General features: G+C 37.7%; 2 protein-coding genes across 8 annotated transcripts; one reads left to right on the top strand and one right to left on the bottom strand.

The window, feature by feature from the left end:
* Window positions 1-770: 770 nt before the first annotated feature.
* On the bottom strand, window positions 771-5,584 carry ednrbb (endothelin receptor type Bb). Its single transcript, XM_047371154.1, has 8 exons — window positions 5,330-5,584; window positions 4,699-5,166; window positions 4,439-4,551; window positions 4,031-4,235; window positions 3,691-3,831; window positions 3,464-3,597; window positions 2,252-2,360; window positions 771-1,680 (listed from the first exon to the last, which is right to left on the bottom strand). Exons 2-8 carry the CDS (start codon window positions 5,113-5,115, stop codon window positions 1,525-1,527), a joined length of 1,275 nt encoding a protein of 424 aa, XP_047227110.1. The 5' UTR covers window positions 5,116-5,166; window positions 5,330-5,584; the 3' UTR covers window positions 771-1,524.
* Window positions 5,585-5,895: 311 nt separating this feature from the next.
* LOC124871715 lies at window positions 5,896-16,206 on the top strand. Of its 7 annotated transcripts, none has more exons than XM_047371193.1 (13): window positions 5,896-6,238; window positions 6,336-6,373; window positions 9,117-9,174; window positions 9,351-9,424; window positions 10,395-10,502; window positions 10,642-10,758; window positions 10,932-11,089; window positions 12,521-12,570; window positions 12,694-12,791; window positions 12,936-13,015; window positions 13,122-13,277; window positions 15,559-15,787; window positions 15,938-16,206. In XM_047371193.1, the coding sequence occupies exons 1-13, from the start codon at window positions 5,968-5,970 to the stop codon at window positions 16,172-16,174; spliced, it is 1,674 nt and encodes a 557-aa protein (XP_047227149.1). In that variant the 5' UTR covers window positions 5,896-5,967; the 3' UTR covers window positions 16,175-16,206. The 7 variants fall into 7 exon arrangements, with proteins under 7 accessions (XP_047227149.1, XP_047227150.1, XP_047227148.1 ...); XM_047371194.1 differs by having other exon boundaries at window positions 9,114-9,174; window positions 10,398-10,502; XM_047371192.1 differs by having other exon boundaries at window positions 9,114-9,174.
* Window positions 16,207-21,547: the final 5,341 nt, after the last annotated feature.

The following is a 21,547-nucleotide window of genomic DNA, read 5'->3' as shown; positions in this document are numbered from 1 at the left end:
TACAGATTGTGTTTAAAGAAATCTTTTATTTTAGTAGCAGGTTTCTTTTGAGTGGAAGTAACAATCAAGTTTTGGAGTGACCCAACCAGAGTCCAGATGGATGGATGGATGGATGGATGGATGGATGGATGGATGGATGGATGGATGGATGGATGGATGGATGGATGGATGGATGGATGGATGGATGGATGGATGGATAGATAGATAGATAGATAGATAGATAGATAGATAGATAGATAGATAGATAGATAGATAGATAGATAGATAGATAGATAGATAGATAGATAGATAGATAGATAGATAGATAGATAGATAGATAGATAGATAGATAGATAGATAGATAGATAGATAGATAGATAGATAGATAGATAGATAGATAGATAGATAGATAGATAGATAGATAGATAGATAGATAGATAGATAGATAGATAGATAGATAGATAGATAGATAGATAGATAGATAGATAGATAGATAGATAGATAGATAGATAGATAGATAGATAGATAGATAGATAGATAGATAGATAGATAGATAGATAGATAGATAGATAGATAGATAGATAGATAGATAGATAGATAGATAGATAGATAGTCTCACTAAACAGCTGAGTTTAGTGAGAATGATGCAGCATAAGCTTAGGGAGCGACGCGCTGTTTGCGCTTGCCTTGTCCTGTGACAGGAAGGCCTATCAGGTGTTAAAACCCCCCAACCCCTCACCCCACCTACTGCACCCCCCCCCCCCCTTCCCCTCCACCTCTATCCTTCCCTCTCTCTCTCATCTTGACCTCATTCTGTCATCTTCATTTTCCTTCCTCCCCACTCACAGGTCTTTCATAAAGTGTCTCCATGCATTACACATTTAACAATGTATTAAAAATAGGCCACCATCAATCAGTTTGTTCAGTGGCAGAGACTGAATCTACTCGTGGCACCAATTTGATGTTTTTCTCCAGGTTCAAGGAAGAAGCTGTAAACTTTTAACATGCTGTACATAAAGCTGGAATGAAAAGAGCATTTAAGCAGTTGGAGAACCCTCTATTCTCTAACTGCTTAAATTTTGTCACATTTTGCTTAATATATGTATGTGTATATATATATATATATATATATATATATATATGCAGGCCTTAAGCTGTGACAAGATACATGTTCTCGGCTGCCAAGTTAACATTGCACCCAAAACAGTCATTTTTAAAAGTGTGATGCATGATACAGGAAAGGTACAAGGTAAAGTCTGATGTAATGGTTGGAAGCGAGTCAAGCCTCGGGGGCAAATAATAGTCTAAACTAGTCTGAACAGTCTCACTCCAGGTTGCTCACGCCAAAGCAGATGTTCGGCTGACAACAGCATAACAAAAGACAGCGCCCCATGTTACTCAGAGGCTATTTTGCGTTATGGGGTTGGCGTGTTGGAGGCTGCCGAGCCTCAGACAGGAGGTCCCCCTTTGGTCATTGTTTTTAAAGCCATAAAAAGAACTATAGACAGGATCACAAAGTATTTTCACAGTTCCACAGGATTTCTGTTAACTTAGTAAGGTGTTAACAAGTGGAGGCTCCTTGTGAGCTTTGAAGTTGCTGCCTTGCTCTGAGGCTTGATCGTGCATTCTGGACTTCAAAACAGACTCCACTTCGTCATTGGCATGGGCTTGAAGAGGCAGACACAAACTGCACAGACATGCCTAGAGAACCACACAGAAAAATTTCAGCTAGCAGACATCAACATCACAGGGAGAACATCTTACTTATGTCACGTAGAACTGATCAACAAAACAAGCCTGAATGAGTTTACAGAGGTGGATATGATAATAAAATGGTTCTGTTTTATTTATTCATTAACACAACAATTATACCGTAAGTGCAACACAAGACAAATATGTGAGCTGTTGTGTTGACCTAATGTAAGTCAAAAAAATCAGTAAATATTTCTAATATCTTAATTTCTGCTTGTGGTGCAATATAGGGCTTCTCTTTAAAAAATGCCTCCAAGTTACATTTTCTTCGTCATGACACGTCAGTTTGATTCACAGACTATCTCGTAGATTGCCAGGTGACGTTTTTTTTCTTGATAATGTTTTTCTAGGTCATTTTCACTTATTACACCCTGAGGTGTGCAGTCTGGCAGCAGTCTTTACAGACATGACTCCATTATGGTGCACCCCCCCCCCCCCCTTCCCCACACACAGTTCATCTAACAGAGACCACAATATTTTTAACATGCAGAAGTCTTGTCTGAACCGTCAAAACACTCACCTTGAAACACCTCTTGAATCTTTTGCTAACAATGTACAATGCAATAGGGTTCATGCAGGAGTTCAGCGATGCCATGTTAATGCCGAAATAGTCGAGGACAAGGAAGACGCTGGAGAGGAATGCATATATTTGGAAAATGAAATACAGTGCCTTGCATAAGAATTCATAATGCTTATACTGCTCCGTAGCTTCTCGTCTTACAGCCCCAAATTTCACAGTATTTGTTGGGCTTTCATGTGATAAAAAACACAAACACCACATATTTGTGAAAGGTAAATGATATGTTGCTTTTAAATATGAAAATTTGGTGTGCAAAGAACTTGAATTATGGTAGTCTTACCAAGGTTTGTAAATCTAGAGAAAATTTCGCCTTTTGTTTTTTTTTTTGTAAAATAGCTCAAGCTCAGTCAGATTGGATGAAGAGCATTTGAAAAAAAATATTTTCAATTTTTGCCAGAGACTATGCTGAAGTCTATACTTTGACTGGTCCATTGTAACACAAGAATACTTTTTGATCTGAATCCTTTTCACTGCAATTCTGAGTATGTGGTAGTTGTCCTGCTGGAAGTCTGACTTGATTGCTGTCTTTGTATTCAGGGTACTGTTTGTTCATTTTTACTTGTAAAAAATTGAAAACTGTCAATTATTTTTCATTTCACAAATATGCACTAGTTTGTGTTGGTCTAGCACATAAAATCCTAAAAGTATACATTTATATTTGCGGTTGTAACAGCAAAGGAAGGCTTTAGCAAAGCACCTTTATAATAATCTTGTCTCAGATGTGTAGTGGGTTTATTTTAGATATGTGTAAGGTATAATAAAAGTTTAGCTTAAAAGTGTCATGGCAAAACATGGTGGTGGCAGCACCATGCTATAAGTATGATTGAAATCTATGGCAAGTTCTGAAATTGTTTATATAATGTGGCTGACATTGAACTATTTTGTAAAGAAGATTGGGCCAACATTTCAGTCTCTAAATGTGCAGAGCTGGTAGAGTCATACCCCATAAGACTGTAGCTCTGATTGCAAAATTTCATTGAATATAAATGGTCCCCACGCTTTCAGATTTTATGTGTAACATATTTTGAAAACCATTTATCATTTTCCTATCCCTTCAAAATTACCCTGGCAAAATGTCAAACATGTTAAGGGGTATGAACACTTTTGTAAGTCACTCCATAATAGCTATCAGTTGCAGAAAAAAATGCTCACCTCAGTAGCTGGCACCTGTTAGGATCCTTCTCATTATACATGGTCCATTTCAGGATTCTGCTGAGGTATAGAGGCAACCAGCACAGTGCAAACACGATAACCAGACAGAAGACAGTTTTGGCGACTTCTCGCCTCTTTGAAAAGAAAGATGTAACTAACATTAAAATTAAAATCAGCACTTTTGAATGTTACAATTTTAGCTTGAAACTATAGGATAGTCCTATAACCTGTTTAATGTGGTCACTTAATGTATTCTCAGTCGTTTTCAACATCTTCCTGGTCATCAGCGTGTAGAAAACTGCTGTCCATGTCAGCGGCATACAAAAGTAAAAGCCAAAGAGCCACCAGTCTTTTATAGATTTATAAAACTGCGAATTAAACAACACACATGCCAGGAAAACTGTCATTACTGGGGGTGATGGGACAGCATCAATAGTACAAAACTGATGCACAGGTTTATAGGTCAACAGGGATATCAATAAACAAATACTTGACATTTCAAGGCTTTCATTTGATCAAATTTGGCATCTTCTGTTTATTTTGTCCTGCTGAACAGCATGACATTACCTGCATGAACTGTGAGGTTTGGATGGGGTGAAGCAGACATATCCTCAGATGCTTCTCTTTATAGTCCATTGTTATCATATCAAAACCGACAATTTCAGGAACAGCCAGCAGGATGGAAAAAACCCATATCAGGACTATTTCAATCGCTGTTTGCAGAGAAACCCAGATGCCTTTGATTTGATTCCAGGACACAACAGCGCGGTATCTGCAAAATCAATGAGAAAATGTCATGGCTTAGGGAACTTTTTGTCTGCAACAATGAGGCAATTTTTTATTTATATTTTTTCCAGTTGAAGAGCATTTCAAGGACCAATGCTGAACAAATAGTAATGCTTGATGAAATACTGATGGTAGTCTGAAAACACTATTCTCATGGAGGCGACAGAACAGTGCTGCTTAACTCCCTACCTGTCAACACTCAAGGCACATAAGCTCAAAACAGTAATCCCAACAGAAGCTTTTTGGATGAAGGGGACGAATTTGCATATTATTACACCAAAGGGCCAATCCTCGGCCAGGAGCTGCAACAAAAACAAGGACAATTCGGTTAAGAGAAAGAAGAAAAAGATCAGGATTGAAGTTTTAGAACGAATAGAGTGGAGAGAAGCAACATAAGGTGCCATATTGTTTTCTCATTGTTTTTACACAGCATATGGCAAATAACTCACCCGGTATGAGTTGATTGGAATGTCTATCACAATGTGGATCAGATCCCCCACAGCAAGGTTTGCAATGATAATGTTAGGTCCACTTCTCATGGTTTTATTTGCATATATGATTCTTAGCAGAGCCAAATTCCCCACAATTCCAACAACAAACACCACCAGAGAGACCATAATGTTGACATATTTGAAGGCGCCTCTGATTCCAGCTGACTCCATGCACATGGGGGGCTGAGCTATTTTTCCTCCCGTTACTTGGGTTGGAAGAGCCGAGCTGTTGGATTGCTGTTTTTCCATTGCTGAAAGACCAGGGGAGGCTGTTTCATAGAGCGTGATTACAGGGAATGGGTCTGAATGCTGATCACTGGCCTGTAGTATGACAAATATATTTCCAAAACACAGAAGGAGAGTCACGGTCCTCATTGTTTCTGGTTTCCTTAATAAAACCCTGAAGTGGTTTTTGCAAAATCTGGGCTAGAGAAGGAAAAATGCAATAATTAGCATATATTCCCTTTAGATTTGCAGCAATGCCACTGTGGTAATGTAAAAGGATTAAATTAATTTCCTGGTCAAAAGGCAGAAAGACATGTTCAAACAGAGCTAAAATAGTGTGATACAGTGAAATATTCCAGCCTACCTTCAGTTGTACATGTGTGAAGAAAGTCGCCGTAAAACCTTTAAAAAAATACACTTTATATTTAACACAAAAGACTCTGTTGCTGTGCCTGCTATAAATGTTCAAATCCAGCTGAGGGAAATCAGGGTTTTATAGACTAAGGTATTGTTGTCAGCATTACTCATCGATCTCTCAGTAGTGACTGTAATTACTCCCCTTGATGCATCATCATGAAGGAAAGGATGGTGTTGAAGTGTACTGTCTATTATCAAGAGGTGAGATCATTTTATAGTCTTCAGTGGGTATATTATTGTGGTTTCTTCATCTTTGTTTTGCAAAATTTGTATCCTTTACTCACTGAAATAAAGTTTATTTTTTTACAAAATGTTCCAAAATGTGCATTTCCACCTTGTGAGGCATCTACTCTCAAGCTGCAATGCGTTAAACACATTTTCAAGACCTTACAGATTAAAGTAAACGATAGAGGGGGAGAATAATCTTCTGAAACTACATGACATTTTAAATGATCTTGATGCACAGCAACTGCCAGGCAACTGCACTTGAACAAAAACAAATAGGGTGGGGGATCGGAACTGTACTGTTTTCAGTCAGTTTCCTCTGGAGACTCTGCTTCGTTTGACACATCATGTTTTCAAAACATGAGTCTGACTCCGTCCTACCAGGGAGAAACTGCCTCTGCCTCTCCTGAGAGTCCCAGAGAAGGTGACTTCTCCTCTCGACAGTTTTATGACAACTTGAAGAGCCTGGAGGAGCAGGAGACATGTGACGACAAGAGAGACCCCATTGTTAATAAGGCAGCCGACAATCACTCCAGCTCCCCTTTGAAAGCTCAGATCTGTGCTTCGCTGGTGACAAATGACCTTGAGAATGTATGCGCTAGCATTTCTTCCGAAGAACAGATTGAAAAAAGTGAGTTGGAAATGAAAAAAAAAATATGACAAATATATATAGCCAGTCTGTCTTTATGCTCTACATGAGTCCAATTTTCTGTTTCTTTGGTGTGTAGGACACCAGAGAGAACCAGAAGATTCAAGTTCATCAATGGTAAAAAAGACTTTGTAAAAAAGTAGTGAAATAGAAATATTTTCTATTTTTTTCTCTTCTCTTTCTTTGATAACTATAGGGTTTACTGCCATAACCCATCAGGCTGTGCTGTGCTGTTTTTACATGTATGAAATTTCTCCTTTTTATAGATAGGGCACATTTTGGAAAGTTATAAAGTTTGAAAAACATATAAAATGTGTATAAATTGCCCTATAAAGTGCACCCATGGCTCTGGGTCAATTCACCAATTCTCCAATTAATACCCTAATTTCTTACTCAGGTGATGCCACTTTATCCCATCACTTCTGTTATATTCTTATAACTTGTAACAACTTTTTTTTTGCTCACACCTGTGGTCAGAGATGTGAATAGTCATTTACTGACATTTTAGTCATCCCCCTGTATTGTACCTGCACAATGCACCTTTCTTTGTTTTTTTGGTAGTCATTTCTTGCTTTATACCTCTTGAGAGTGGCTATTTCAGATTTCTTTTTTATTGGATTGTTTGCCCTTTGTGTTCTGAATTAAATTCAACCCTGATAGATTTCTAAAGGCTCCAGGTCAGTTCACAAGTTTACTAATTCATAACCCAATTTTTCTCACACACATTGCCATTTTGTACCAGCCTACCTGCTTAAATAAACTGTGTTTGGGTGCTGATCATTTTGCTGCTTAGCCATTTTCTACCCTTACAGTTTTGGTAAATTTTTACCCGACTTTTTTGGGTACAAAAAGGAGACTGCTGTTACTTTTTGTAGCAACTATGCAACAGTTCATATGTGCTTTAGGGATGTTCCCAACCCATCTCTAAAAGGATAAAATATGTCCCTGAGCATCAATAAATAATATTTACTGATACAGTTTTGGTCTGTGCTCTGTGTACTTTCATGAAATATGATTCTGATCTCGGATGAAACCAAAATAACTTTGAGTGACCTCCTGTCGATGGATATACAGGTCCTTCTCAAAATATTAGCATATTGTGATAAAGTTCATTATTTTCCATAATGTCATGATGAAAATTTAACATTCATATATTTTAGATTCATTGCACACTAACTGAAATATTTCAGGTCTTTTATTGTCTTAATATGGATGATTTTGGCATACAGCTCATGAAAACCCAAAATTCCTATCTCACAAAATTAGCATATCATTAAAAGGGTCTCTAAACGAGCTATGAACCTAATCATCTGAATCAACGAGTTAACTCTAAACACCTGCAAAAGATTCCTGAGGCCTTTAAAACTCCCAGCCTGGTTCATCACTCAAAACCCCAATCATGGGTAAGACTGCCGACCTGACTGCTGTCCAGAAGGCCACTATTGACACCCTCAAGCAAGAGGGTAAGACACAGAAAGAAATTTCTGAACAAATAGGCTGTTCCCAGAGTGCTGTATCAAGGCACCTCAGTGGGAAGTCTGTGGGAAGGAAAAAGTGTGGCAGAAAACGCTGCACAATGAGAAGAGGTGACCGGACCCTGAGGAAGATTCTGGAGAAGGGCCGATTCCAGACCTTGGGGGACCTGCGGAAGCAGTGGACTGAGTCTGGAATAGAAACATCCAGAGCCACCGTGCACAGGCGTGTGCAGGAAATGAGCTACAGGTGCCGCATTCCCCAGGTCAAGCCACTTTTGAACCAGAAACAGCGGCAGAAGCGCCTGACCTGGGCTACAGAGAAGCAGCACTGGACTGTTGCTCAGTGGTCCAAAGTACTTTTTTCGGATGAAAGCAAATTCTGCATGTCATTCGGAAATCAAGGTGCCAGAGTCTGGAGGAAGACTGCGGAGAAGGAAATGCCAAAATGCCAGAAGTCCAGTGTCAAGTACCCACAGTCAGTGATGGTCTGGGGTGCCGTGCCAGCTGCTGGTGTTGGTCCACTGTGTTTTATCAAGGGCAGGGTCAATGCAGCTAGCTATCAGGAGATTTTGGAGCACTTCATGCTTCCATCTGCTGAAAAGCTTTATGGAGATGAAGATTTCATTTTTCAGCACGACCTGGCACCTGCTCACAGTGCCAAAACCACTGGTAAATGGTTTACTGACCATGGTATCACTGTGCTCAATTGGCCTGCCAACTCTCCTGACCTGAACCCCATAGAGAATCTGTGGGATATTGTGAAGAGAACGTTGAGAGACTCAAGACCCAACACTCTGGATGAGCTAAAGGCCGCTATCGAAGCATCCTGGGCCTCCATAAGACCTCAGCAGTGCCACAGGCTGATTGCCTCCATGCCACGCCGCATTGAAGCAGTCATTTCTGCCAAAGGATTCCCGACCAAGTATTGAGTGCATAACTGTACATGATTATTTGAAGGTTGACGTTTTTTGTATTAAAAACACTTTTCTTTTATTGGTCGGATGAAATATGCTAATTTTGTGAGATAGGAATTTTGGGTTTTCATGAGCTGTATGCCAAAATCATCCGTATTAAGACAATAAAAGACCTGAAATATTTCAGTTAGTGTGCAATGAATCTAAAATATATGAATGTTAAATTTTCATCATGACATTATGGAAAATAATGAACTTTATCACAATAAGCTAATATTTTGAGAAGGACCTGTACTTTATTAAAGTTTCAGAAAAACATTTTGGGAGGTAGACAAAACATCATTAGCAACTGCTACAGCTGAGTTGCATCAGCTAAAGGTGAATTTTGCATGCTGAAATGTTGCCTTAGATGTATTTCAGAAAGCTAAATGAAATCATAGTTGAATCTTATGTCTCTGTTCTTGTAAGCAGTCCAGCCTCACCAAATTTCATGGAGGTCTGCACACTGGATGCAAGATTTATTACTCTGGTAAGAACTCAAACGCAGACAGATTGGGAGAGGGTGGAGCAGAGCCTCTCTTTCAGCTGTCAAGGTAAGCTGTGTCATCAGTTTGGGTGAGAATGGGTCACTTGTTCCTGCCCCCTCTTTGCCTCTCATGACTTATAGACATCTGTCAGATTCCTAATTATTTCTCCGTGGTGTAGTTCAAAAGGAAGTGGGGGACCTCCAGATGTTGCATGATGAAATGAACATTGACAGTGGCCCAGTGTATTTGAAGGTAGGCTGCTAAGTTTAAAAGATGTCTGCATTCTGTAAACAAGCCAAGCAAAAAAACAGGTTTTCTGTTCAAGTTTACTAACATGCATTAAAAAATAAAATCTTTATGCAATTCTCTGTATTTTAAGATCAATGTATGTTTTTTGGGATTTATACAGTTTTAGTTAATTGCAACCAGCATTATCCTCAACCTAATAAAAAATGTCCTCTTCTTATTGGGTCACTGATTTTGATCAAGGGTGTCCAAAGGGTAGCCCGTGGCCCATTTGTGGCCTTTAGAATAATTTTGTACATCCAGCAACTGCAATTCATGAATGGTACAAACTTGTCCCAATAATATGGACATTTTCTTTCAATTTTAAATTTTTTTAAGCCTAGATTTTCCTTGAAATTGGAAAATGGTATATACAATGTACAAGCTGTTTGCTTTAGGTTTATTTTGATAGTAAACGGGACCACATCCAGGGACTTTCACCCAAAGCAGACTCCAGCACTTTCCTAAATGCAGCAAGGGTTTTCAAAGACAGAATGACCTATGTCCCATTCTTTTGGTGAAGAATAGATAAAATGGTAAATAAAGAATAGATCAAAACAATTGTAGACCAAGGAAATAAAAAATCTCCACCTAATAAATTTTGGAAATTTCTTTTAACAAGGCAAATGTCAGGAACTCTTTCTATTTTAGATCTACAAGAAGTTACCGATACCGTTTATACAAACATCAGACTCCTTTGTTCATTGTATTGGAATGTTGCATATAGTAAATATGCAATATAAAATATGCATATAGTAAATTATTTATCAATTTTAGATTTTTTTTTTTAAATTCACATTTTGTGGCCTGTAGTTCTCTCAACTTGATAATTTTGGCCTGCATTGCAAAAAGTTTGGTCATCACTGATTTAGATTATTTGCAAACTATGACGAGCAATCTAATTAAGTCTTTTATGAAGTTTTTTGTTTCACCTCAGCAGACAGAAGATGACAAGACAGAGGAGGAGTATGATATACCTTGTCTGGGTCTCCCTCGTCTTATAGCACACAGACGAGAGCCAAAACACACTCTTCATATTTCAAAGGTGGTGCCAACCAAGCTCAATGCTTAGAAACAATAGCAATAGTCTTTTGTTTTTTTTTCCCCACAGTAACAGTTGAGTTTTGAGGCTATAACATCTGAGGTGAAAGGTGATTGTAAATATGTTTCTTTTCTGGCTGCAGCTTCCAGAACTTAAATCTGAAAAGAATCCTCATCTTGATCCTTGTGATTTCTGCCAGAAGCTCTGTCAGCCCTTCACACTAAGCAAAGTGCTGAAAAATGAGACCCACTTTGAGAGGGTGAGTGCAGTTTGTTTTACTTTACATCAATTCATTAGAAATTATTACACCACAGATGACCTTTGCAGAATGATAGGATCACCCTCATTTGCGGTGTGACAAGGTTCAAAGCCGAGGAGCACCATTAGTGGAAAATTAAAAAAAAATTTTATTTTTGAAATTGTTTTTTTCAGGTCTTCTATTGTGAGCAAGCTAAACAAATGAGAGAACTCATCCAGAAAGAGAGGGAGAATCTGGATATGAAATACTCTGGCAGGATGATTGATGTGGACATTCATACATCTATTAGCAGACAGGACTGGGAGACTGCAAAAGAACACCAAAGAGGACGGTGGGTGGTTTGCAAGCATGTCCAGTCTTTTCTTAATACTGCCTTTTACTGGACAGTACTGTTTGCAGAAAAACATAAACACAAACGTTAATCTATTTTGTTGGAACTTTAATAGACCATCGCAAAGTTATGCATAATGGTGAATTGGAAGAAAAATTATACATGCGATTAGTTTTATTGTTATTAAAATTGTAAAACTGTGGCTTACTTGTACACCCCCCAGTATTTTGAAATCTCAAAAAAAACAACTAGTGCAGCTAATTGCCATTATCAGTCACCTAATTTGAAAAGATAGCCTACCTGCACTTAATTGCATCTCATTTTAAATATGGAACATGCCAGAATTGGAATTCAGCACCTTTTTGCTGCAAGGCTTCAGTGCTAGCAACAGCCCCTCTGCAGCTTCTGCTCAGTCAAATCATCCAAATATTCATAAGAGTTTGGCACAAGTTCACACTTACAAGACATGGTCATCTACCTAAACTGACAGGCCAAGCAGTGCACTAATCAGGCAAAACATTGAAATCTATGGTTATTCAAGAGGAGCTGCAGAGATCCACTGCTCAGATTAAAGAATTTGTCGACACGACTTCTATTAGTTATGCTCTCAACAAATCTGACCTTTTTGTGAGAATGGCAAGAAGAAAGCCATTTTGGAAAGAAAGCCATATGAAGTCCTAATTGCATTTTGCCACAAATCATTTAGCAGACACAGCAAAAATGGTCAACTATTGACTACTGAATATTCACCATTGTGGGGTTACTGCATTATGCTGTGGAAATGCTTTTCTTAACAGGGTCAGGGAAGCCGGTCAGGGTTTATCAGGAAATTGATGGTGCTAAATACAGGACAATCCTGGAAGAAAACCTGTCACACACTGAAAAAGACTTGAGACTGGTTGGTGGTACAATTTCAAACAGGATAATGACCCTCTACAGACAGCATTTCAAAATGTACAATTATGTGTTCGAATGGCCCAGACAAAGACCTAAACCTAGTTAAGAATCTGTGGCAGGGCTTATCTATCCAATCTAACTGAGATTAAGCCTTTTTGCAAAGACGAATGGGCAGAGGTTTTAGCCCCTATAAATGCAAAGCTTGTAGAGATATACCCCAAAAGATGTGTAGCTTTAATTTTAGCAAAAGTTGGTTCTACAAAGTATTGATTGAGTGGGTGCCGAATAAAAACACACACTAACCTTTTCAGATTTATGTTGGTAAAAAATTTAAAACATCATTTTCCTTTCCTTCCACTACTATGTGCTACTTTGTGTTGATCTATCACAAAACATTCAAAGGGGTTTAAACCATTTACAACCACTTTATTTGATTTCTTTTACAGTATGTGGTTTTTCGCCAATGTATTGTTTTGGGCTGTGATATTGCATTCTTACATCTAATGTAGAAAGTAACTGAATTTTTTAATGTAGGGTGAGACATTCGCAACGCCAGAGAATACAAAGAAAGTGTGAAAGCTCAGGTATACATATGAACTTTAGGCTTCTTTCGATAAAGAAGTTGAAAAGATCATGTGAAGCATGTTGTGCATTGCGTCTCTTACTAATAAGACACAATGAATGGATATTCTCCTTTTGTTGCTCAGGCTGGACATTGTCAAAGGAGATAAGATATGAGCTTTCTGATGCTGGAAGTACTGTTGGTACGTTAACATCGCAAAAAGAGACATATGCTGAACCAAAGGTATGTATGTTACAGTTCCAAAAATGTAATGTGTGTCTGATCAGAAGAGAAAGGTGGAAAAAAATCTGTATATAATGTAAAAATGTATATAATTATATTATAAAATAGATTCAGAGTTATCTACAAATTTGTGTTTTGTGGCAGATAAAAGATGCAACACAGAAATTCTACAAAAGTGGGACATGTTTCCTGATCATGTATTCAGATGGAACAGGTACTATTTTGTATCCTTTTAAGCAGTGAAAAAAAGAGGACTAATTAAGAAGATCTATTTTTTTATACCTTTTGAGAAAAGGTCTGCACAGTGTTAATGATCCTTAATAGACAAAGTTATCCCTCTGGGAAACCAGCCATCGTAATATCCTCATCCGAAGCTCCTCACCTCAATTACATAATCCTTGAGGACAAGGACACAGCCCCCAGCATCAAAGGCATTTTCACAACTAAAGGCTACTCTACATGCTACCATACCAATGGATCGATATGGTAACTGCCTCCTGAATAATTAAAGTTTTAAATTTAAATTATTTAAGTTTTTATAAATATTATGTTGGCAACCTCTGCTTTTGGCATCTTTAGATGTAAACAGTCTTTTGCAGAACAAATACAAGGGAAAAAAACATGCTTCAAAATAACGTTTTACATCTTAAAAGAGTTATTGTTCCCATAACACATCAGGATGTGTCTTTCCAAGAAAGAGGGAATTACTTGATAAAAACCAGGGAGCGTTTTGTTTTGTTTGCTTGTTTTTTTTGCAATAATATAATTTGATTGGAGTTGCTATTTTTTATTCTTTAAATCATGGACAGTAAATGTGTATTTGAATATTTTTAGGCAGTGATTTTCTGTGGTAGGTTAAAAATTAGGTCAGGGAGGTACAAATTGGGACGTCATGCATTAATGAATGATTATTAATCATAAAAAGATATACCTACATTACTCATTGTTTCTGAAACTTAGAAGCAGAAGTGATTCACTCCCAGCAGTATTATTAATCCTCTTTAGAATCTAATGTTTCTTCTTTGGTGTTTGATTGTAGCTCAGGTAGTGGGGTATAGATTTTCTTCCTCAATAGACTTTTACTAAAAAACGGCAATTCTGCAGAGTTTACTGGTAGCTTTATTTTGATTATTCAGCTACAACCGTCTTGATTCTTAGTCTGTTGGTCACCAACTGAAAATAATCTGCCTCTTGCAGGAACAATCTATCTTTAAAACACACCAGCAGATTAAGATTTGTTTGATTAAAAGTGACATGTTTGGACATGTCTGAGCTTCAAAAGGACATGCCTGTAGGTGTGTAATTATCATAATAGATAAATGAAAGAAATTTAGGCAAAGGGCCAAACAATTAGTTGCAGAAATACAGCACACCAGTAAACAAGAAACCACACTACTACAGCTTTTTGTACATCAAAAGGAAAAAACAGAGATCAATATCATGTATCAATAATTGATCACTCTGAAATAGGTTGCTGTTTTTTTATTTCTAAAAAAATGACAGATTAATATATATCAGAATATTAGAATAATTGTACTCCCTACATGTAAGGCTATTCTCTATTTAAATATAAGGTTCTGGTTGGAGGTTTGCATACACTCGTGAAGGACATTAAATTAATGTTTAGGTTATAATGATTTATTTGAACTTTTCTTTCCTAAAGTGGGAATAATATTAGATGAAACGTCAGTGGTTTTAAAAGCAATATTTTGGTGCACAGCTGTTTTCTACTGGTTTAAAGTTAAAATAACATGCATTGATAGACAGCCACCAATAGTTGCATAAATGTCTCTTTAAAGGTTCAATGGAAACCACAAGCTTTTGTTGTTATCAATGAGCTTTCAGCATAATTCTAACTGGATATTTGACCAATCTGCTTGATAGAATTGGTATTAATTCATTTGAATTGGTTGGGGGATTTAGCTTTTAAGCATAGTTCACACATTTTCAATAGAGAAAAACTAACAAACAGCTAGACTCAAGCCTATTATAAATTAGAAGCTGCTGGAATAGCAGTGTCCCTGGTCACATTGAAATTGTTATGATCCCTGGTTGTTTAGGTTTTGGTTTTTAATTGTGTTTTGAACACTTCTAAGTTTACTATTTATTTTTTAAAAGGTCTTGCCATATTGAGTTCATCCCTTTGTATTTAGTTTTTTTGTTCTTGTGTTCTGTTCTTTGTGCATTTAGTGTTAGTTTTTTCCCCTAGGTGTAAATCGTCTTTGTGTTTAGTTCAGTTTCCTTTGTGTTAATTTTTCAACTTACGTCAGTCTGCCTGTTTTCTTTTTTACACAGCTGTTCCTAATTCCCCCTATGTTCTTTAACTTTACCTCAAATCAACAATTAGATGGTTGAAAGTTAGACACTGTTTGGTTTTCTAAAAGGACGTTAATCCCAAACAATCTTCTGGGATGGCACCGATCTGAACTCTACTGAAAATTTGTGGACTATGCCTAAAGGTTGAATCTGAACCCAGGCACTTTCAATTAGTTGTACTATAACAGATAAGAGTAGTGGTCAAATATCCAGCCATGGTTATGCCAGGATCTGCAATGTTTCTTGTTAAGTGATTTATCCAAATATTGATTGACCTAATCATTAAAATTCCCAAATTAATTTGATATTCATGTTGATTCTACAAGTAAACTTCTGAGTGAAACTATAATAAGCTAAACGAATCTAAGAATTATTTTGTATTTACTTAATAGTTACATCTTTGAGAGACATTCTGCTTATTTTATTCATTTTTTTTTCTTTTTGTTTAAAGGTTGACCCTAACCTCTGGTGGAGGTCTTTGCTTCAGTGAGGCAGGAGACTTGACGAGGCGTTGGAACTGGATGTATTTTGACCCACATGTGCGTAACCTTCCATTCAGGCCTGTCACCTTCGCCCTGGGGCCATACATCAGTGTGCGCATACATTCACAAGAGTACGTGTATGTCACCTTTGTGCATAAAGAAAACCATGTACGTTTCAAAGTTGGCACAGAGCTTAAGGTGGGTCAGCACCGATGCAAAACACATTGTACATGTTTTGATGAAATGTTTTCCCCTTTGTAAATGTATGATGAAAACACAGCAGCCATGGTTTACTGACAAAGAACAGTACATGTAAAAAATGTCTTCTTTATTTTATCTTAAATGCAGTTCATTTCCCCAGAAAGCCATAACAAGTCAGGGCAAAGCGTTTTGGAGAGATACATTCAAATGAGGAAGATAGAGATTTACTCTCTTATCGACCAAATGCAAACCTGCATGTCCCGTTCCTCTGCAAATGTGCACAACATAAAGCCACATTACCGTTTCATTGCCCGGAAGGAGCAGCTTAGCAAGCAAGCGGAAAAAGAGAAGTCACCCAAAAAGATAAAGGCTCATGCAAATTAAAGGAAGGAGACAAAAAGTGGTTCATAATTTGTGACAGTGCCAGAATTTAAATAATGGGATTATTTTCAGTCTCTTGAGGATTTTCTGCTTGCAGTCATTCTCAGTTATGTTAATAACGAGAAGGCAAAACAACAAACAAAAACAAATAAGGAGCCAAAAACGACATGTTTGGGCATAATGACCATCATTGCATTTGGAGGAAAAATGGAGAAACTTGCAAACTTGAAAACACCATTCCAACTGCAAAATATGTGGTGGCAGCATCGTGTTTAGTTGTGATGTTTAGTGATGTTCTACCTGCAGGTGGGACTGGTGTACCTTGCAAAACAGATAACAGCATAAGGAAACAACATTAAATGGTAAAACTACAGCAACATGTCAGGACACAAGCCAGAAAGTTAAAGTTTGGTTGCAGATTGATGTTACAAATGTTTAGAGACTCTAATCCTACCACCAGGTTAGTAGTTGGGAGGACTAATTGGCATTTGTGAAAAAAAAGCACTGATTATTAAGAAATTGCATTAATTACTTCTGGTGTGTGTGTTTAAGTACTTACTTAAACACACACACCAGAAGTACATAAGTACTTAAACACACACACAAGTGGGACAATCTCATACTCTTGATTTAAAATAACACGTATTTCATCAGAAAACACAAATCCAAAAACAATCCCCAGAACAGAGTCAGTCTGCATGATCAGCTTGTTTACTTTTTAAAGTCACTGGCCCTGAAGATCAGAATCAGAAATCAGAAAAAACTTTATTGCCAAGTAATGTTTCACATGTACGAGAAATTTTGCTTTGGTGGTAAGGTGCTACACATAGAAAAACATACAGCTGACATAAATAAATTTGGAAATATGTAGTTAAAAACAAAAACAAGTTGTGTAGGAATGTTATGAGAAAAATAGAGCACCGAGGCAAATATAAAAAATATACAACAACAACAATATACAATTAAATGAAATAGTATTTACATGTGCTGAGATATTCGTACTATTTGCAAGGAGAAAGTGTCAGTAAGGGACCAGGTCCTTGTTAATGAGGGTAGCTGCAGAAGGGAAGATGACTTCAAATAAAAATATGCACTCAGCAAACGTTAAAGGACCTAAATCTCCTCATAAAATACAGTTTGCTCAGGCCGTTCTAGTGGAGAGCACAACTGTTTCGTCTCAAGTCCAGACTGTTGTCCAAGTGTTTATACTACTCCACCCCCACTTCTACTTCCATGATGGATATAGTGTTTGCCATATTACACAGTAAACCGGACGGAACTATGTTCAGTATGAGATGAAAGTGGGTTTCAGCTAGGTGTATGATGGTATCTTGAACTCCAACTTCACAATGGTTAGCAAAGTACAGAGGGCCAAGAAAGATGTTTGTTTGCTTACTCTGCTGGGATGCTAGCTAGCCTGACAATAGCTTATACTCTCTTCCCATTTCAAACAACGCAACATCTACTTTGTTTTATGCTGACATTTCTGCCAATTTGAATAAAACAGTGTTATTTGCTGTGGCTGAATATTTTAAATGTATTTTGTGTTGAGCTAAATTGCTATATCTGTCAGCTATCAGTTCCTTAAGTAATACTCATTTACACCACTTCTAGACACATGAAAGCTGCAGACAAACTGCACATTAACTCTCACAATTGACAAGCATCAAACAAGGTTGCAGCCGTCATTGATTTTCTGACATAAAATTCTATGCATTTTTGTTTGCAACATATGCTAGCATACAGTTGCACAGATTGATATGATATGATGTTATGCAAACAACTCTTAACTGGAGTTCAATGAGTTTCAGTTTATTTTACAGCTTGCTTTTACAATTTTACCTTAAAACAAATGATTGTAGACATAACCTTCATGAATAATAATTTTCCATTTTCTTTGGTTAAGAATCTAAATGTTTAATGCTGTTTGTTCCATTATAGTGTTTGGCTTTTATTGTGGTATTGAGAAGAATGCCAGCAGTGAGCAATGTATGTGATTTCATCAATAGGCTAAATTAAAACAAAGCAAGATTTTTTTGATAAATAAACTGTGTTATTAACATTTTGTAATTACATAAAACAGGCACATCTTGGGGTGCAGCACACATAGTTTTCTGTCTCAATTAGTAATTATGTTGTGACTATGTTGATTCCTGCAAATTGACACTGATAGATTAAGATTTTAAAAGATTAGCCTTAAATTGATCGTAGTGCACTTTTAATTTGCCTGCAGTCATTGCAGACATCTATTTCGCTATATTATGTTTTAGCTGTCTAGCTTTTGGCACACTACATTGGTAAATTATTTCTATTGTCAAGCTAATGAGTGAAAAACTAATTTGCAAAAAAAAAACAGATAAAAACCCTCTTGAATTAATATTTCCATGACTTTATAAGAAATAAAATGAAGTACTCGATTTAAAAAAAAGCAATTTGGGATGGAAAAACTAAACACAAGTGATGTCTCGTTTAATCAGTGCAGGACCAGTTTGACAAAACATAACTGGTTTTGCAAATAAATCTTTTATATGATCCACTGAAAGACTACTAATTAGTGTTCTTCACACACCCTTTAAATAATTAAGCTCAAGCAAATACTGATGGTGAGCATACACAGTAATGGGCAAAAAAGGATTCCTTCAATCAGTTCATGTCTAAAATTATAACCTCAAGTGTACAAATCCACAAACCATGTCATTATTTATTAAACCAACATGAAGCCAAAATGAAAATGTTTCTGAAAAATGAAGTGCACCTCAAAAAAAGCTAGAATTTAATGAGGGTGTACTTTCTTCACAGTTACATTACCTGATTCCAGAGCAAAATGCATGAAAGGTTGCAAGACTGGTTTTGGTGCATTCCTATTGAATTACTGTTAAATGCAAGCAGTTTTTCTAAACTCGTGTTTTCCAACTAATAGGAGCTCTGAAAACTAACCTCATAATCTTTCAGACATTTTCTTGTTTTAACAATAATATAATCTATTTAAACTCACCGACCCACTTTATTAAAGATATTTTTCAGCACTAGTGGCCTTTATTTATTTTTTTATTTTTTTTGACAGTAGGCAGACAGGAAAGAGGGGTAGACTTTCAGCAAATGTCGCCGGGTCAGGGACTCGAACCCAGGACGGCCACCTTGAGGACTGTAGCCTCTGCATATGGTCGCGCGCTTAACCCCTACACCATCAGCGCCCCGCCCTGACCCATTTTATCAGTTACACCTATTGAATTACTTATTGACACATGGCATCAACTCAGTGTATTTAGGCATCTAGACATGGGGAAGACGACGTTCAAACAAAGCATCAGAAAAAGGAAGAAAGGTGGCGCCAGACAGGTTTGTCTGATTATTTCAGAAACTACTGACCCACTGGGATTTGTGCCCACAATAAATGGTCAGGTTTACATAAAATGCTCTGAAAAAGAGAAAAAAATGTAAGCTTCAGTTGTGTGAAAGAACGGGAAGACTGGTACAAGAAAATAAAAAAACTAGGTTGTCAACATCTTTCATAATTTCATCCAAATTTCTGTTCAACTATTAACATTAAGAAAATAATCAATAGATAAGACGATAATATTACAAAATATATTTTGAAGAATGGCTCCTGAATTTAACCTGAAAGAGATCACAGCTCTTTCATGTGGAAAACACAACACTGAAGCCAGCATTAGATTTAAATTATCCAATTATGCAGTTAAAAAGCTTTTTACCAGCTGCAAAATTCACATTTTATGCCAGTTTCAGCTTCATAAGGACAGTGAACCTGCTTGTGAATGTTTGTTTTCAAATACAAAATGTTAAACTGAGAGCTGCAGCCGCACAGTTAGTAGCGGCGATGCCTTGCAGCAAGAAGGTCCTGGTTTTGAATCCTAGCCTAGGGTCTTTATGCATGGAGTATGCATGCATGGGTTTTCTCTCAACCTCCTCCCAACATGCAAAAACAAGACTGTTTGGTTAATTGGTCTCTAAATTGTACAAGTGTGTGTGTGCAAGTTTGTTTGTCCTAAGTGTCTGTGTTGCCCTGTGATGGACACTGGCGAACTGTCCAGGGTGTACCCTGCCTTTTGTCTAATGATACCTGGAGACCCTGCAAAGACAAGTGAGTATAGATGATGGATGGATATCAACTGAAATGCCAGCAATTATTTTCTTTATCATGTTTAAACCAATAAAAACAAAGTAACAAAAAAGATTTGTTTTGGAATTCTGCCAACAAAGTAACTATAGGGGGTGCTGTTTTTTTCTGTAGGCTACACTTAAAACGTATAAAGGTATTGCCCCACAATTTTTTTGTCCACCACGAAACAAATATTTTCCAAAAGAAGTTTTTATTTTAAATTTTTATGAGTTTGGACAAAGTTAATATTCAAATAATATTTTAAGCTAGATGATGAAACCACTCACACCTACCATATGTGGGCAGTGACTCCATGGGATGAAACATACCTTGCAAGCAAAATCTGAAGGAAGGAGCATGTGTACAGTTTTTCATTTCACTCTGCATGTGATTTTCAGTTTTTATCATTATCATTTTAAACATGAAATGATTATTAAACGAAAATCAAATAGAAATTTCCACTCATTTGTTTCGACCAGCAGGGTCCTGGAGGGTTCATGGGAGATTGCCCAAACAGTCTACATGTGCTTTGTGGACTTAGAGAAGGCTTTCGACCGTGTCTCTCGGGGAATCTTGTGGGGGGTACTCCACAAGAGTATGGGGTACCAGCTGCCTCAAGTGGAGGAGTTCAAGTATCTTGGGGTCTTGTTCATGAATGAGGGAAAACTGGAGCAGGAGATTGATAGACAGATTCGTACTGCGTCAGCAGTGATGCGGGCGCTGTAACGGTCTGTCATGGTGAAGAGAGAGCTGAGCCAAAAGCGAAGCTCTCGATTTACCGGTCGATCTATGTTCCTACCCTCATCTATGGTCATGAGCTTTTGGGTCATGACCATTTTCGAAAGAACAAAATGTGTTTCCTCCGCAGGGTGTCTGGGCTATCCCTTAGAGATAGGGTGAGAAGCTCGGTCATCCAGGAGGGACTCAGAGTAGAGCCGCTGCTTCTCCACGTCGAGAGGAGCCAGTTGAGGTGGCTCTGGTTAGGATGCCTCCTGGACGCCTCCCTGGTGAGGTGTTCCGGGCACGTCCCACCAGGAGGAGGCCCAGAGACAGACCCAGGGCACGCTGGAGGGACTGTTTCTCAGTTGGCCTGGAAACGCCTCGGGATTCCCCCGGACGAGCTGGCCAAGTGGCTGGAGAGAGGGAAGTCTGGGTCTGTCTGCTTAGGCTGCTGCCCCCGCGACCCGACCCCGGATAAGCGGAAGACGATGGATGGATGGATGGATGGATGTTTCAACCTCAAAAAACAACAACTT

Source organism: Girardinichthys multiradiatus, chromosome 7, assembly GCF_021462225.1.
Source record: "Girardinichthys multiradiatus isolate DD_20200921_A chromosome 7, DD_fGirMul_XY1, whole genome shotgun sequence".
Taxonomy (NCBI): domain Eukaryota; kingdom Metazoa; phylum Chordata; class Actinopteri; order Cyprinodontiformes; family Goodeidae; genus Girardinichthys; species Girardinichthys multiradiatus.
Note: the sequence above shows the minus strand (reverse complement) of the source record. Positions and strands in the feature narration are given on the sequence as shown.

What these genes read in the sequence shown, in the direction of transcription:
- LOC124871715 (XM_047371192.1), top strand. Translation starts at nt 5,968, where the DNA reads ATGAGTCTGACTCCGTCCTACCAGGGAGAAACTGCCTCTGCCTCTCCT. An exon ending in AAAGAACACCAAAGAGGACG is followed by an intron (nt 11,090 to 12,520) that starts GTGGGTGGTTTG and finishes TTTTTAATGTAG; the next exon opens with GGTGAGACATTCGCAACGCC. An exon ending in AAGAAAGTGTGAAAGCTCAG is followed by an intron (nt 12,571 to 12,693) that starts GTATACATATGA and finishes TTTGTTGCTCAG; the next exon opens with GCTGGACATTGTCAAAGGAG.
- ednrbb (XM_047371154.1), bottom strand. Translation starts at nt 5,115, where the DNA reads ATGAGGACCGTGACTCTCCTTCTGTGTTTTGGAAATATATTTGTCATA. An exon ending in AAACCTCACAGTTCATGCAG is followed by an intron (nt 3,832 to 4,030) that starts GTAATGTCATGC and finishes TTTAATTCGCAG; the next exon opens with TTTTATAAATCTATAAAAGA. An exon ending in AACAGGTGCCAGCTACTGAG is followed by an intron (nt 2,361 to 3,463) that starts GTGAGCATTTTT and finishes ATTCCTCTCCAG; the next exon opens with CGTCTTCCTTGTCCTCGACT.